The sequence below is a fragment of the Chiloscyllium plagiosum genome, unplaced genomic scaffold (genome assembly GCF_037043375.1).
Source record: "Chiloscyllium plagiosum isolate Xiang-an unplaced genomic scaffold, Cpla_swu_hap1 HiC_scaffold_24, whole genome shotgun sequence".
Lineage (NCBI taxonomy): Eukaryota > Metazoa > Chordata > Chondrichthyes > Orectolobiformes > Hemiscylliidae > Chiloscyllium > Chiloscyllium plagiosum.
Genome location: NW_028270162.1, coordinates 31,844,023 through 31,860,850, shown reverse-complemented (window position 1 = coordinate 31,860,850; position 16,828 = coordinate 31,844,023). Strand labels below are relative to the sequence as shown.

The 16,828-nt window shown below is 42.1% G+C and overlaps 1 protein-coding gene across 2 annotated transcripts in view; it reads right to left on the bottom strand.

The window, feature by feature from the left end:
- LOC122562469 (leucine-rich repeat-containing protein 43-like) overlaps positions 1 to 10,521 on the bottom strand; it is a 47,987-nt gene extending 37,466 nt beyond the window's left edge. For both annotated transcript variants that reach the window (XM_088000310.1, XM_043715309.2), the window contains exon 1: positions 10,294 to 10,521. In XM_088000310.1, the coding sequence (XP_087856436.1) occupies positions 10,294 to 10,380 (87 nt within the window). In that variant the 5' untranslated portion in view covers positions 10,381 to 10,521. The remainder of the gene's footprint in view (positions 1 to 10,293) is intronic.
- Between the last annotated feature and the right edge of the window lie 6,307 nt (positions 10,522 to 16,828).

Below are 16,828 nucleotides of genomic sequence, written 5' to 3'. Positions count from 1 at the left end.
AATCCAGAGCAGATAACATGAACAAATTTTAAATAACGTTTTCCCTGGCAACCTCAAAATTGCTGTTGCAGTCCCCATTCCTAAATAAAAGTGTACAGGTTTTGAATAATATCAATTAACACAAATATTTTGATAATCACAGGGTCACATCTTATCTGAAGCTTTAACACCCCTGAAAACCCAGGTATTAAAATGAACACAAATAGCTAGGGAGGCAGAGTTAAAATCATGACTATGCAACAATTGGAAAATGTGAAGACTATTTATTACCAAACAGGATAGTGTTTGGATGTAGGTTTGCTTCCTGGGCTGGAAGGCTTGTTTTCAGATGTTTCATCACCATACTAGGTAACATCTTCAGTGGGCCTCCGGATGAAGCACTGGTGGTGTAGTCCACTTTCTATTTACATGTTTGGGTTTCCTTGCGTTGGTGATGTTGTTTCCTCTGGTGATGTCAGTTCCTATGGTGGTGTAATTTCCTGTTCTTTTTTTGGGGAGTGGTAAATGGGATCCAAGTCAATGTGTTTGTTGATAAGCTTCCGCTTGGAATGTCATGCTTCTAGAAATTCTCGTGCATGTCTCTGTTTGGCTTGTCTGAGGATAGATGTGTTGACCGAGTTGAAATGGTGTCCTTCCTCATCCATATGTAAGAATACTAGTGACAGTGGGTCATGTCTTTTTGTGGCTAGTTTTCCACCTATTTGTCCAATATAATGTTTGTTACAGTTCTTGCAAGGTATTTCATAAAAATTAGTTTTGTTTGTTGTCTGTATAGGGTCTTTCAAGTTCATTAGCTGCTGTTCTAGTGTGTTGGTGGGTTTGTGGACTACCATGATGTCAAGGGTCTGCATAGTCTGGCTGTCATTTCCAACATGTCTTTAATGTAGGGGAGAGTGGCGAGGGTTTCTGGGTGTGTTCTGTTTGCTAGTTTGGGTTTGTTGCTGAGAAATCGGCAGACTGTTTTCATTGGGTACCCATTCTTTTTGAATACACTGTATTGGTGATTTTTCCTCTGCCCTGTGTAGTTCCTCTGTGCTGCAGTGTGTGGTGGCTCATTGAAATAATGTTCTGATGCAGCTTTGTTTGTGGGTGTTGGGATAATTGCTTCTGCAGTTCAGTATTTGGTCCGTATGTGTTGTTTTCCTGTAGACGCTGGCTTGAAGTTCCACATTGGCTGTTTGCTCTACTGCAACACCTTAGAATGGCAGTTTGTTGTTGATTTCCTCCTCTTTAGTGAATTTTATGACAGTAAGAGTATTATTGATGGTCTTGAAGGTTTCCTCTAATTTGTTTCATTTAGTGATGACAAAGGTGTCATCCACATAGTGGACCCAAAGTTTGGGTTGGATGGTTGGCAGAGCTATTTGTTCGAGTCTTTGCATTACTGCCTCTGCTAAGAACCCTGATATTGGAGCTCCCATGAGTGTTCTATTGGTTTGTCTGTAGGTTTTGTTGTTGAAGGTGAAATGGGTGGTAAGGCATAGGTCCACTACCTTGAAAATATTGTCCTTGTTGATCAGGTTGGTGGTGTTTGGTGTATGTGTCATTGGTTCTTCTAATAGTGCAGTCAGTGTTTCCTTGGCCAGGTTGATGTTGATGGATGTGAACAGAGCTGTTACATCAAAGGAGACCATTATTTCATCCTCTTCTATCTTAGTGTCATTGATGGGTCTTCAGGAATTTTTGGGTAGAGTGGATGGAGTGGTGTGAGTCTTCTCCTAAGTTTTTTAGTCTTTGGTGTAGCCCTTGGCCAATCTGTAAGTTGGTGTTCCAGGTAGCAAGACTATGGGTCTGAGGGGGGCTCCTGGTTTGTGAATTTTGGGTAATTCATAGAAATGTGGTGTGTTGGATCTGTCTGGTTTCATTTTTTGGAAGTCGGTCTTATTTATTTCTCAAGATTTATGAAGAACTTTGAGTTGGGCTGTGTTTCGGTTCTCTAGTTGTGCGGTTGAGTCTATCACCACTTGTTGGTAAGTGTTGGTATCTGCAAGTAATGTGTTCACTTTCTCAATATAGTCTTTTGATTTAAAATGACTGTCAAGCGTCCTTTGTCTGCAGGTAGGATAACAATGTTTTTATCTTTTTTTAGTCTTTCTAGTGCTTTCCTTTCTTGTGTATTGAGTGTGTTTCCTTCTTTTTCCTGCCTAATGTTGGTATGACTGTGTGTCTGATGGTTTGCTGGGTTTCTTCTGTGAGTTGGTTGTCTTTCAGTGTTGTTTCTAATGCTGCTAAGAAATCTTTCTTGTCCGCATCCTGCAAGTTGTAATTTAAGCCTCTTAACAAGGCAGCTTTTTCAATGTCTGTTAAGGGTTGGTCAAATAAGTTTTTCATCCACACTTCTGTGTTGTCAGTGTTGTTATTTTGTCTAGTTTGTCTAGTTTTTTTCTGCAGGTCCAGTTTTTTTCATTTTCTGTGTTTGTCGCTGTCTAATATCTACGGCTTGTTGTACTGTGTCTGTCCTTTCATGGTCTGTTGCATTAGTGAGTAAAGATTTTTGGTGCAAAATTTCCTGGTTGTATTTACGGAGTGTGTTGTGGGCATCATTACTAATTTCTCTAAGCATTCTGCGGCCGTTTTGCTCTGCTATTCTTTTAGCTAGTGGGGTGTTAAGGGGAGGTTTGTATTTAAGACATTTAGGTAGAACATATTTCCTCAGGCATTTGTGCAGGAAGTCCAGCTGCTCACGGGTGGTGCTCTGCCGGATGGCATTGGTTTCCCATTTTTGGGCCAGTTTTAGTGCATTTTAGGTATTGGCAATTTTTGAGAAGATTTGTAGGTCAGGTTGAGGTTCTGGATGTAGGTTTGCTCACTGAGCTGGAAGGCTCATTTTCAATCATTTTGTCACCATACTAAGTAACATCTTTAGTGAGCCTCCGGATGAAGCACTGGTGGTGTAGCCCACTTTCTATTTATGTGTTTGAGTTTGCTTGGGTTGGTGATGTCATTTCCTCTGGTGGTGTCAATTCCTGTTCTTTTTTTTGGGAGTGGTAAATGGGATCCAAGTCAATGTGTTTGTTGATAGACATCCGGTGGGAATGCTTTGCTTCTAGGAATTCTCCTGCGTGTGTCTGTTTGGCTTGTCCGAGGTTGGGTATGTTGTCCCAGTCAAAGTGGTGTCTTTCCTCATCTTATGTAAAGGTACTAATGAGAGTGGGTCATGTCTTATCGTGGCTATGTCTTGTTGTCTGCCTAGGGTCTTTAGAGTCTTTAAAGACCCTAAATAGACAACAAGCAAAATTAATGTCATTTGCAAAATACCTTGCAAGAACTGTAACAAACACTACATTGGACAAACAGGCAAAAAACCAGCTACCAGGATACATGAACATCAACTAGCCACAAAACAACATGACCCACTCTCACTAGTATCCTTACATACGGATGAGGAAGGACAACACATTAATCCTCAGACAAGCCAAACAGAGACACGCAGGACAATTCCTAGAAGCATAGCATTCCAACCAGAACTTTATCAACAAACAAATTAACTTGGATCCCATTTACCAGCCCCTGAGAAAAATAACAGGAAATGACACCACCAGAGGAAATGACATCACCAACCCAAGGAAACCCAAACACATACATAGAAAGTGGGCTACACCACCAGTGCTTCATCTGGAGGCTTACTGAAGATGTTACCTAGTATGATGACGATACATCTGAAAACAAGCCTTCCAGTTCAGTGAGCAAACCTACATCCAGAACCTCAACCTGAGCTACAAATCTTCTCAAGACTCACTAGGACAGTGTGTGACTGTCAATCAAACAGCCATTTTTCCATTTCCAATACATTTTCATTAATAAATATAATGTTTCAAAGAAAATGACAAATCAAATATTTAAATGCGCCTATCGTTGCTCATTTTAATGTACTGGAGATTATTCTCCTGTCTGGGAGGATTTTCAATAAATAACTCTCGAGACTAGTGCCAGTGTGGACTGGGTTGAAAGGAATGTTATTCTGGATCAGTGGTGCTGGAAGAGCACAGCAATTCAGGCAGCATCCGAGGACAGGCAAAATCGACGTTTCGGGCAAAAGCCTTTCATCAGGAATAAAGGCAGAGAGCCTGAAGCGTGCAGAGATAAGCTAGAGGAGGGTGGGGGTGGGAGAGAGTGGCATAGAGTACAATAGGTCAGTGTGGAAGGAGATGAAGGTGATAGGTCAGGGAGGAGAGGGTGGAGTGGATAGGTGGAAAAGGAGCTGGGCAGGTCGGACAAGTCCGGACAGGTCAGGGGATCGAGTTGCTGGAGGTTAGAAGCTAGGATGAGGTGGGGGAAGGGGAAATGAGGAAACTGTTGAAATCCACATTGATGCCCTGGGGTTGAAGTGTTCCGAGGCGGAAGATGAGGCGTTCTTCCTCCAAGCGTCTGGTGGTGAGGGAGCGGCGGTGGAGGAGGCCCAGCACCTCCATATCCTCGGCAGAGTGGGAGGGGGAGTTGAAATGTTGAGCCACTGGGCGATTTGGTTGATTGGTGCGGGTGTCTCGGAGATGTTCCCTAAAGCGCTCTTCTAGGAGGCGCCCAGTCTCCCCAATGTAGAGGAGACCGCATCGGGAGCAACGGATACAATAGATGATATTAGTGGATGTGCAGGTAAAATTTTGATGGATGTGGAAAGCTCCTTTGGGGCCTTGAATAGAGGTGAGGGAGGAGGTATGGGCGCAGGTTTTACAGTTCCTGCGGTGGCAGGGGAAAGTGCCAGGATGGGAGGGTGGGTCGTAGGGGGGTGTGGACCTGACCAGATAGTCACGGAGGGAACGGTCTTTGCGGAAGGCGGAAAGGGGTGGGGAGGGAAATATATCCCTGGTGGTGGGGTCTGTTTGGAGGTGGCGGAAATGTTGGCGGATGATTTGGTTTATGCGAAGGTTGGTAGGGTGGAAGGTGAGCACCAGGGGTGTTCTGTCCTTGTTGCGGTTGGAGGGGTTGGGTCTGAGGGCGGAGGTGCGGGATGTGGATGAGATGCGTTGGAGGGCATCTTTAACCACGTGGGAAGGGAAATTGCGGTCTCTAAAGAAGGAGGCCATCTGGTGTGTTCTATGGTGGAACCGCTCCTCCTGGGAGCAGATACGGCGGAGGCGGAGGAATTGGGAATACGGGATGGCATTTTTGCAAGAGGTAGGGTGGGAAGAGGTGTAATCCAGGTAGCTGTGGGAGTCGGTGGGTTTGTAGAAGATGTCAGTGTCAAGTCGGTCGTCACTGATGGAGATGGAGAGGTCCAGGAAGGGGAGGGAGGTGTCAGAGATGGTCCAGGTAAATTTAAGGTCAGGGTGGAATGTGTTGGTGAAGTTGATGAATTGCTCAACCTCCTCGCGGGAGCACGAGGTGGCGCCAATGCAGTCATCAATGTAGCGGAGGAAGAGGTGGGGAGTGGTGCCGGTGTAATTAGGGAAGGATATGGAGGTGCTGGGCCTCCTCCACCGCCGCTCCCTCACCACCAGACGCCTGGAGGAAGAACGCCTCATCTTCCGCCTCGGAACACTTCAACCCCAGGGCATCAATGTGGATTTCAACAGTTTCCTCATTTCCCCTTCCCCCACCTCATCCTAGCTTCTAACCTCCAGCAACTCGATCCCCTGACCTGTCCGGACTTGTCCGACCTGCCCAGCTCCTTTTCCACCTATCCACTCCACCCTCTCCTCCCTGACCTATCACCTTCATCTCCTTCCCCACTGACCTATTGTACTCTATGCCACTCTCTCCCCACCCCCACCCTCCTCTAGCTTATCTCTCCACGCTTCAGGCTCTCTGCCTTTATTCCTGATGAAAGGCTTTTGCCCAAAACGTCGATTTTGTCTGTCCTCGGATGCTGCCTGAATTGCTGTGCTCTTCCAGCACCACTGATCCAGAATCTGGTTTCCAGCATCTGCAGTCATTGTTTTTACCTCGTTGAAAGGAATGTTATTCTGAACTTTTTTATTTCTTTATTTTCTAATTTGTCCCTGTGATCTGTAATGCCAGACTTCTTATTTCTTTATTTTTCAAAATTCTTTTCCTAAGAATTTGTACTTAAGAATCTGTACCTATGTACCTCTATACCTGAGATAACACCATAAGTGGTGACTTGCAAACTTTTCACTGCACTCTTTTGAGTATATGTAACAATAAAGCTAATTCTAATTCTAATTCAAAAATCTATAAAATAGATTTATATATAATATAAATATCGTACACTGTAAATTGCCCAGTTTATTGGATGATAAAATGAAGAAAAAAGCATTCAGACAATGCAGTGCACTGTAATCTTGTCTATGTCAAGATGCATTCACACCTATTACTCACCTGTAATGTAATATTTCAAGTTGAACAGCAGAGGGAGAAGTGTACTTCAGATCATAAAGTATTGTATGCAAACTGGAGATAGTACCAAGAATTTGGGGGGAAAAAATTGAAAACAATTATAGAAAGAGCATGAATAAATGTTCCCAAAGCAAAATCACACAAATATCAATGAGGGAAATGACCAATCAAATTTGGTGGTGTTGATGTTTTGGCTAGGAGACCAGTAGTACTCCTCTGACCTTTGTACAGTAGTGTTATGAGAGCTTTTGCATCCATCAAGGAAGGTAGAGGGAGGCTTGGATTAGCATCTCACTGGAAACAGGAAACCTCTGAAAATGTCAGGTGAGCAAAGTCCTGGTGGATAGGATAAGCCCAGCTACAGTACAACCAAGAAAATTTTCCTTCACATTAAACATATAAAAGTTGGCCAATGCCATTGTCATGGTGAAATGTATCCTGGTTCTTGTCATGCTAATATTCTGCCATCAGCTTCCCAATTAGTTTTTTGTCCACACTTTAAGGTTTCCCCCTAACTATATAGAATCACAGAGTCATACAACATGGAAACAGACCCGTTGGTCCAACTTGTCCATGCCAACCAGATATCCTAAACTGAACTAGTCCCATTTGCTTGCATTTGGCCCATATCCCTGTAAACCCCTCCTAATCATGTATCTGTCCATATGTCTTTAAATGTTTTAATTGTACACGTCACCACCATCTCCTCTGGAAGCTCGTTCCATACACACACCATACCATCTCCATGAAAAAGTTGTCCTTAGGGCTCCTTGTAAATTTTTCCTCTCCTACCTTAAACCTAGACCCTATAGTTTTGGACTCCCCTACCCTTGGTAAAAGACCTTATTTATGCCTCTCATGATTTTATCAACCTCTAGTTGATAATGCTCCAGGGAAAAAAAGTCTCAGCCTGTCCAACCTCTTCCTATATCTCAAACCTTCCAGTTTTGGTAACATCCTTGTTTACCTTGGTTTTGGCAAACAGTCTCCAATGTGGTATCTTGTGATTCACATTGAGTCATAACAAACCAGAAACCTAAAACACAAGGAAATTTCTGTGGAGACTGTTTGAATCTTCCTGTGGAGATCTGAAATAAAAACAGAAACTTCTAGAGAAATACAGCAGGTCTGGCAGCTTTTTATGCAAACAGATAAACAGAAACAGAGTTTTGGATCCAATGTGACTCATTTTGAAACTGGGTTTCTCCAGCATTTTCTATTTTTAAATCAGAAACCTGTCATGTTTAATATCACAGGAGAGTCCAAGCTATGATTTTTTAAAATTATTAATGCTAGTGAGATATTCAGTTTAAATTGATCGTTACAGATGATATTTCTCAGTGTTAGAAATGAATCGATATTCACTTACAACAGGCTAACATCTAAAGATGTTTTCAGGTGTCTCAGATGCCTGATTTCAATTGTAGAAACATATCACTCTGAAGGGTTTGATTTTGGAATATTGGTTCAAATATGTTCAGATTATAAAAATAGCCTGCGATGCTCAGTTGGACCAAGACGTTGTTTCAGATCCGATTTACTAAAACAGAGATCATTGCCAAACTAGCGAAGAGGAAGTCGGGTATTAACAGGTCTTTCAGCTGTGGGATTTTCTGATTTTTGATTAAAGAAAATGAAAGTTGCCATAGTCCCAAAGACGGCTCCCTTATTTGAGAGAACTGGTGATAAGTTTAACCTGAGGGTCACTACAATTCAGGTGAGATTGAGAAGATAGGGCCTTCCTGGTGACCTCAGTCAGTATGGGAATCTGCATTGTAAATGAGCTGTCCAGCCAACTGTGCAAACTGACCCCCATTGTTGGCTGACAATTTAACGCCAGTAGAGAAATGTATCTTTCAGCTTTTGGAGAGCTCAGTCGTTCTTCAGGTTCTGTCAGTGAACATTGTGAGGTGACTTAAACCTCATATTCTTGAGTTTTTAATGAGTAATTTCCAGGTTCAGAGTTTTCAAAAGAGTTAGTGAGTATAGGTCATTTATTGTTGAACAATCAGGACTTAATAGCTTTATGTTGTAAGGTAGTGAACCTGGTTGAGCTAACTGTTTTAATGTGCTTCATGTTTACCTTTAAATACGATTAATTGATTGAACTATAAGTCAGCCTGTCTTATTGAGTGATTATTCCTTCTGTTGAAGACAAGGAAGATTCACCGGATTTAATGTTAGTGGGTGAAACCTAAATTTGCTTGGCAGTATGCCAGACGATGTGAGAGAAGCCATATCATCTATAATCAACAAGTTACAGTTATAATGTTCAAAACCTTTCCATCATCTACAAAGCACAAGTTAGGAGTGTGAACACTCTGCATTTGTCTGGAGTGCAGCTCCAACAACACTCAAAGTGCTTGACACCATTAAGGACAAAGCAATAAAGGTGAATGGTACCCCATCTAAAACCTTCAACATTCCTTCAAGCCACCTCAGATGCACAGTGGTAGCAGTTTATACCATCTACAAGATGTACTGCAACAACTTAGTGAGGTTGCTTTCCAAACTCACACCTTTTATTATCGTCTCAAAGAATAGTGGCAGCAAATGCAATGGAACACCACCAGCTGAAGCCCCTCACCCTCCTGACTTGGAGGATTATCACCATTCCTTCACTGTCTTTGGGGTGAAGTTCCTGAAACTCCCTCCCTAACAGCATTGTGGGTGGCTCTACACACCAAGTGCTTCTAGAAGGTACTCACCACTACCTTCTCGAGGGCAATTAGCGATGGACAATAAATGCTGGCATAGTGAGCAACGTCCATATCTTATGAATACATTTTTAAAAATTAATCCTCATCTATACAAGACATTGCTGAGACCACACCTGGAGTATTGAGCACAGTTTTGATCTCCTTATTTGAACACAGAGGTAGTGGCATTGGAGGCAGTTCAGAGGAGGTTCGATAGATTGATCCCAGAGCTGAGGGGTTTGTTGTATGCAGAGAGATTGAATAGTTTAGGCTTGTACTCTCTGGCATTTAGAAGAATGAGGGGAGATCAAATTGAGGTATTCAAGATGATAAAATAAACATGGAGTGGATGCTTCCTCTTGTGGGACATTCTAGGTCATAGTCTCAGGGTAAGGGGGAGCAAATTTAAAACAGAGTTAAGGAGAAACTACTTCTCCCAAAGGGTTGTGAATCTGTGGAATTCACTACGTCAAAGTGCTGTAGATGCTGGGACAGTGAGTAAATATAAGGAGGAGTTAGACAGATTTGAAGGGTTATGGGAAGAAGGCAGGAAAATGGGGGTGAGGAGCATATCAGCCATGATCAAATGGCGGAGCAGACCTGACGGGCTGAATGGCCTAATTCTTCTCTGATATCTTATGAACTTATGAGCTATTTATTTTGCAAGCTGATGGTTTCAAATAATCCGACTAGTTTATTAAATATAAATTGGGAATCAATACTTGACACTGGAGGAATGTCCAGCTTAGAATATTCATGGATGAAATTCGAGTTGCTCATCTAGTGAGTCACATTTATACACATGCACATCTGAGCAAGCATGAACTATTGTATAAATTGTTTCTGCCCGAAATAAACAGAGCACTTAAGATTCTGTAAGTGGCAACTTTTCAATTAATGTTAATGCAAGCACTCAATTGTGACTAGATAGGTGATTTCCTATTTTAAACATGGACGTGACCGTTTCTTTCAGTAGCAGATAAATGACACAAATGAATAAAGTATTTTCTCACAAGTCATATTTGTACAACCTGATAATTCTCCATATTAATGTTACAAATTGTTCCATATTACAATTGGAAAATTTCTTATACATTGATCAGACAAACAAGAATGTGACAAAAATAATCTTTGGTTTATTCGTTAAAATTTTTTTTAGCAAATTACAACATGCAAGAAAATTTGTTAAGAATTTTAAATTTTAGACCAATTTTTCAAATACCTAACTGGTATTCTTACTGGGAATTAATTTCCAAGTTCTAAAATTGTTTAACTGGAATAGGCTGTACATTCTTACCCAACTTCCAATACCACAAGGAAAACCTTTCAGAGACAAAGCCTTCATCTCTTGCTGGAAAGCTTTGAAAGCAGTAACCACGTCCATTTCATATGTTTTCAGAAGTCTAACAACATGAGCAGTTCAATTCTCCAAATGCTGATACCACAAAGTGTCCATTTGACCTAGATTAAATGGTTTTAAGTACCATGGATACGTCTAGGTATGTAGGGAAGGCGATAGCCTGAACATTTCTTGACAATGGAAAGATTATCCCTCAGCAAGATTTAGTACCTCCAATGTACAGGAAGCCACAGAATTTACAAATGTTGCTTAGTGACAGTCAATTTGCTGTAGTTTGACACCATAGTTGCTGGAAAGTATTCCCAGTTGCTGAGCAACAGCACTTCTAAAAGTGAAGGGTACGGATGTAATTTAAAGGGATATTGCTGCTTTCCTGATGATTTCTAAGATTACTATTATATACATTTATTGTAGCATTTTTCCTCAGATGCAAACAAGGATAATCATTCATGAGTGCACCTTATGGATCCTCTTGGATCTGGTTTTCCAGCATTGGTTGTTCATTCTGTTACATCACTAGGATTGTAATACCATGAATGGCCCCTCCCTCCTCACCACAACTGTTCTAATTCTTCACCCTCATCCTGCCTCTCAGAAATAGCATCAGGGTTTTTAAAGTGACACCAGATCAGATGGGGGTTTTACATGTGAAAGATTTATCTGATTAGGTATGAATGCCTGACGTAGGCCATTGAACATACATGACCATAATTTATGAAGAGTTTTCTGTGTCTATTGTAAATAACACAGTTAATACTTAGCATGACTATATATGATTATGATTATGCACAATTATGTGATTTTCATTGTGATTATGTGTCTATTCAATGGAACACAACAGAGCTTTCCTGAATACTTCTATTTCCAACCTACCATCTCCTCTTTGTTGTTCTTTAAATTCATTCTGATGAAAAGTGATTTTGGATTATGCAGTTCAATGCACCCTTATTGCAGAACATGGCTTTTCAAAGTCACAATGGCTCCATCCCATCCTGACAAACTGTCTCACCAAAACCAGCAGCCTCATTCTGCCCCTTAAGTAGGTCATACCTCTGGCTTACGAGTCATTATTCTTCTGCTACCACCAGAAGTGAAATCTGACTCATGAACAAAAGTGACTTTTTTCTTTTCCCGCCTTGACTGATAAGTTCCATTTCTGATTTATTGAAAAAATTGAGTTCATTTTTAAGATGTGGGCAGCACTGCCAAAACCATATTTGTCTCTCGTTTATTCAGTTGTAGGTGTTGGGTTACCTACTTAGTGACTATATTTGTGTAAGTCCACTTCAGATTTTAATATGATTCAACCCTACCTGTATAATATGGGGCCTTAATCTCATGAGGCCAAGTTAGTTAAGAGTACCCTGGAGATAATGGTGAACTACTTGAACTTTTAGGGAAATCAATCAAGCTATTTATTTCTTGTGCCAATCACAATGAATCAAACTTATTGAATTCAATTTTACAATTTGCCAAGTTGATATTTGGTCTTCAGGCGCACTTACTTTAATCCTCCTTACACTTATCACGTCTGATAAAATGACCTTAACACAATTTGGATCAGTGGTGCTGGAAGAGCACAGCAATTCAGGCAGCATCCGAGGACAGGCAAAATCGACGTTTCGGGCAAAAGCCCTTCATCAGGAATAAAGGCAGAGAGCCTGAAGCGTGGAGAGATAAGCTAGAGGAGGATGGGGGTGGGGAGAGAGTAGCATAGAGTACAATAGGTCAGTGGGGAAGGAGATGAAGGTGATAGGTCAGGGAGGAGAGGGTGCCTTTATTCCTGATGAAGGGCTTTTGCCCGAAATGTCGATTTTGCCTGTCCTCGGATGCTGCCTGAATTGCTGTGCTCTTCCAGCACCACTGATCCAGAATCTGGTTTCCAGCATCTGCAGTCATTGTTTTTACCTCTTAACACAATTTGGCCCATTGTGCCTCTACCACTCTATTAGATTGTGCCAGTCTCCTGCCTTGTCCCCATTTTCCTGCACACCATTATTGTCCAAATCACTGTCCAACACCAACTTGAATGCCTGAATTGAACCTGTCTCCATCACATTTCCAGGCAGTTCATTCTATACCTTTTCTGCTTGCTGTGTGAAAAAGAGTTTTCTCACATCACCCTTACTTCATTTGCATGTCACTTTTAATTCATGATCTCTCATTCTTGTTTGATTTACAAGTGGAATCAGTGGCAGATTCTTCAAGTGGAATCAGATTCAATCTCTGTCCAGCCTTCTCATGATTTTGAAAACCTCAACTAAAGCTCCTCTCAGCTTTCTTGTCTCCAAGGAGAACAGTCCCAACTTCTTCAATCTTCTTCCCCAGAACTATATAGGGAATCATTTGTGTGTTCTCTCCAATGCATTCACATCTAACCTACAATGTGACAACTACAACTGTGCATAATACTTCAGGTGAGGTCTAACCAGTGCTCTGTACAAGTTCAACATTACCTACCAATGCCCCTATTAATAAAGCTGAGAATGTCATCCATTTTATTTACTGCTCTCTCCACCTGTCCTGCACATATACATCCAGGTCCCTCTCCTTCTGCACTCCCTTTAGAATTGTGCCTCCTATTTTATCTTTTCTTTTGGTGTTTTTCTGACCAAAATGTATCACCTCATACTTCTCTGCATTGAACCTCATCTGCTGCATATCCACCCACTTCACCAATTTGTCTTTTTGAAGTTCCAAACTATCTTCCTCACAGTTTACAATTGGTCCAATTGTTGCAAGCTTGAAATTGTCCCCGACACACCGAGATCCAGAGCAGTAATATATATCAGGGAAGGCTAGGGACCCCAGTATTGACCCCTTGGGGAACTCCACGACAAATGTTACACCAACCAAATAAATATCCATTGACTATTACGGTCTGTTTTCTAACACTCAGTCAATTTGGTGTACACATTGTCACTGATCCTCTTACACCATCACCAAGTCTACTGTGAGTCATTGTGAGTCACAAGACCTCCTGGAAATCCATGCATACCATGTGAAAAGTGTTACCCTCATCAACATTTTCCATTACCTCTTCAAAAAACTCCAGCAAGCTAGATAGATATAATTTCCCCTTTAGAAATCGATGCTGACTTTTCCTAATAAACTCACCGTTTTCCATATGACTATTGATTCAATCCCAACGATTGGTTGCCAAAGGTTTCCCCACTACCTAAATTAAACTAACTGTTCTATAATTGCTGAGATTATCCTGACAATCTTTTTTGAACAAGGCCGTAATGTTGACAGTTCTCCAGTCTTCTGGTATCTCCCTGCAGTCTAGGGAAGACTGAAATATAATGGCTCATGCCTCCGCAATTTCTACCCTCACTTCCTTCAAAATCTTTAGATACATCTGTAAGTAATCTAATCTAATCTAATCTAATCTCATCTGGTACCAGTGTTTTGCTAACTTTAAGTGCCAACAATCTATCCAAAACTTCTTCCTAATTAGTTTTGATATCTTTGAGTGACAGATTCTTTCTGTGTCAATGTGGCCTGAGCAGCATTCTCCTGTTTTGTAAAGACAGATGGAAAGTACCATTTTACACCTCATCCATGACCCTGCCTTCATCTGTAAATCCCTGTTTTGGTCTCTTTCTTTAAGTATTCTCTTACCTTTTATACGCCTTATAGAAGACTTTGGTATTCCCCTTCAGGTTAACCGTTTTCTCATAGTTCTTCTTTGCTTTCCTTGTTTGGTGTTTTTTTTAACTGGGACACCACACCTTTAGGATTGACCTTGGAGGGAATGCACCTAGGTTGATAAAAATGATACCTGGATTTCAGGGGTCAAGTTATGAGGAGAGATCGTACAAAGTAGGTATGTTTTCTCTTGACTTTAGAAGGTTAAGGTGTGATATGACCAAAGTTTTCAAGATATTAATAGGAAAAAATAAGGTAGATAAAGATAATTTATCTCTACTGGTTGGACAGTCTAAAACTAGGGCCAGACCATTCAAAAGAGATGATAAGGGGCACTTCTCTACACAAAGGGTGGTAGATGCTTCACAAATGGCAATGGATGCTGGATCAGTTGTCAAGTTTAAATCTGAGATAGATAAAGTTTTGTCAAGCAAAGGTATTAAGGAATATGGGCCAAAGGCAGGTATACAGAATTCAGTACAGATTAACCATGATCTCATTGAATGACAGAACAGGCTTGAGGGGCTGAATGGCCTACTCTGTTCCTGTGTTCCTAAACTTACAGCATTCCTGTTGATTTCAATGGTATTTTCTGCGATAAGCAAGATTCCGCAGCACAGACATCACGTCATGGTGGCTGAGGTTGAAATGTGTTTGGCCGAGATGGTGCCGACAATGAAGGAGTTAAAATTAACAATATCCATAGAGAGGCTGAAGCTGCTTTGAGATCTTTGGAGGCTCAAGCATCAATGGAGGAGATTAGACATTAGACCAAACTGAGATAGAGGCTCCCCACACGCATTCCCTCGATACTACAAGGAAGGAAGTAGTAACGCTGTTTAGATAGTCTATGGTGAGCGAGCAGATGATGCCCATGTGGGAAAGTATGACAGGAGAGGAGGAGGCACAGATGTTCAAAGAAGTCCACAATGGCACAAACAAAGGCTTTAGGGTACAGCAGTAACCTGACACAATTGGAGGAGAATTTGTATGTGTACAAGTAAGCTGAAAGTGAGGACTTGGTCTTCATATCCCTTGATCTGGTGAAACTGTTTGACGACTTTGTTCTCCCTTCTCCAAATCAGCAGGAGCAGGCAGCTGAAGGACTGTGGTACAAGAGAACCTTGAGGAAGCTTCATAGTGACAAAGGAGAAAATGAAGACTGCAGATGCTGGAGATCAGAGTCAAGAGTGTGGTGCTGGAAAAGCACAGATGGTCAGGCAGCATCCGAGGAGCAGGAGAATTGATGTTTCAGGCAGAAGCCCTTCACCAGAAAGGGCTGACAAAGGGTTTATGCCTAAAACATCGACACTCCTGCTCCTCGGACACTGCCTGGCCATCTGTGCTTTTCCAGCACCACACTCTTAACTCATCGTGACAAAGTTCAGTTGTCTTTCTTTGACATATAGGATCATATCATCTGGATTTGAGAATTGAATTCATTCTTAACACGAGGACTGTGGGCTGTACAGCCTGGGCTGAAGAGGCAGTGAAACAGATTGATGCATGGCAATCTCAGATCTGTTCCTTGCTGTCCTAACTCCTTGGTAATCCTCACAGCCAATCCCGTTTGAGGGATGCTCCCTTTCGAGTGATATTGGAATCTTGCCAGGGCTGGGCCCTTTAAATGAGACTGCCCTGTACCAGCCCGACTCCCATTGCTGTCAGGCACAGGGGTCCTGTCCAGTGTGATGGCCCTTCCTTCTCACCAGGTGTTATACTAGCTGTACCACATAGAGGAGCAAGGTTCATTCAGGAAGGAACTCAGTCTTATGTAGAGTGATAGGGACATGCCCTACAGTGGGACTGAAATTTGGCAAGGTAGAAATATTGTGCCTAATTAATGTTAGTTTTAACATGAACACCTTGCTGAAGAGTGGGAGCTGATCAATATTGCTTCCAAATCCTGGTCTCTGCATTGTAAGGTCAGAGATCCCTTCCCATGGTTACATCAAGCTCTGCCTTAAATTCTTCAATCACACTTTCCTAGGTTTTTTGAAGATCATGACTTGATTGAAACTCCAAGGGTTTATAGTGTGAGGTGTCGAATGTATTGAGAGATATCCTGATACCCTTGGAAAGTCTGCATGGTATCCAGACTAAGCAGCAAATACAAGGTTGGCAGACGGAACTCTGAAGTCTTTGACCTTTCTCCACACACACAAGGAATATCAGGACCCTGGAACTGATCGAGTAGCCGGGTAGCAGGCTGTTCCTTTACCCAGCCACAATGTCACTGAACTTGAAGGCCCATGCCAGTTGTCTCCTTCAGGTCAACTTCAGGCCTTGCTACAGCATCATGTGTCACAGGTAATGGTGCTCCCACTCAGTGTATGGAGAGAGCTGCCTCATCATTGCAGATAAGCAATTTCAGTGGCAAAAAGGGTTGCCTCTAACTAATAACAGCAATAGATTTCCTTCAATCTGTCACTGTCATGGAGCAACTGGAGGAAATGTCTCTAACCTCATTTCAAAGATGGACATTGGCGATTGGAAATGACCCAGAGGAGTCAGCTAGTTTCTGGACCCCACCACCAGATATATTTTTCCCTCCCCACCCCTATCAGTGTTCCGGAGAGACCGTTCCCTCTGCAACTCACTCATTAGATCCACCACCACCATCACCCCCAGCACCCCCCCACCCCACCAGCCCACACCCCACTTCCTGCCACTGCAAGAAGTGAAAAACTTGCGCCCACACCACTCCACTCACCTCTGTCCAAGGTCCCAAAGGATCCTTCCATATCTGACAGAAATTTATCTGTACCTTCACCAATGTCATCTACTGTATCTGTTGCACCCGATGTGGTCTCCTCTACAT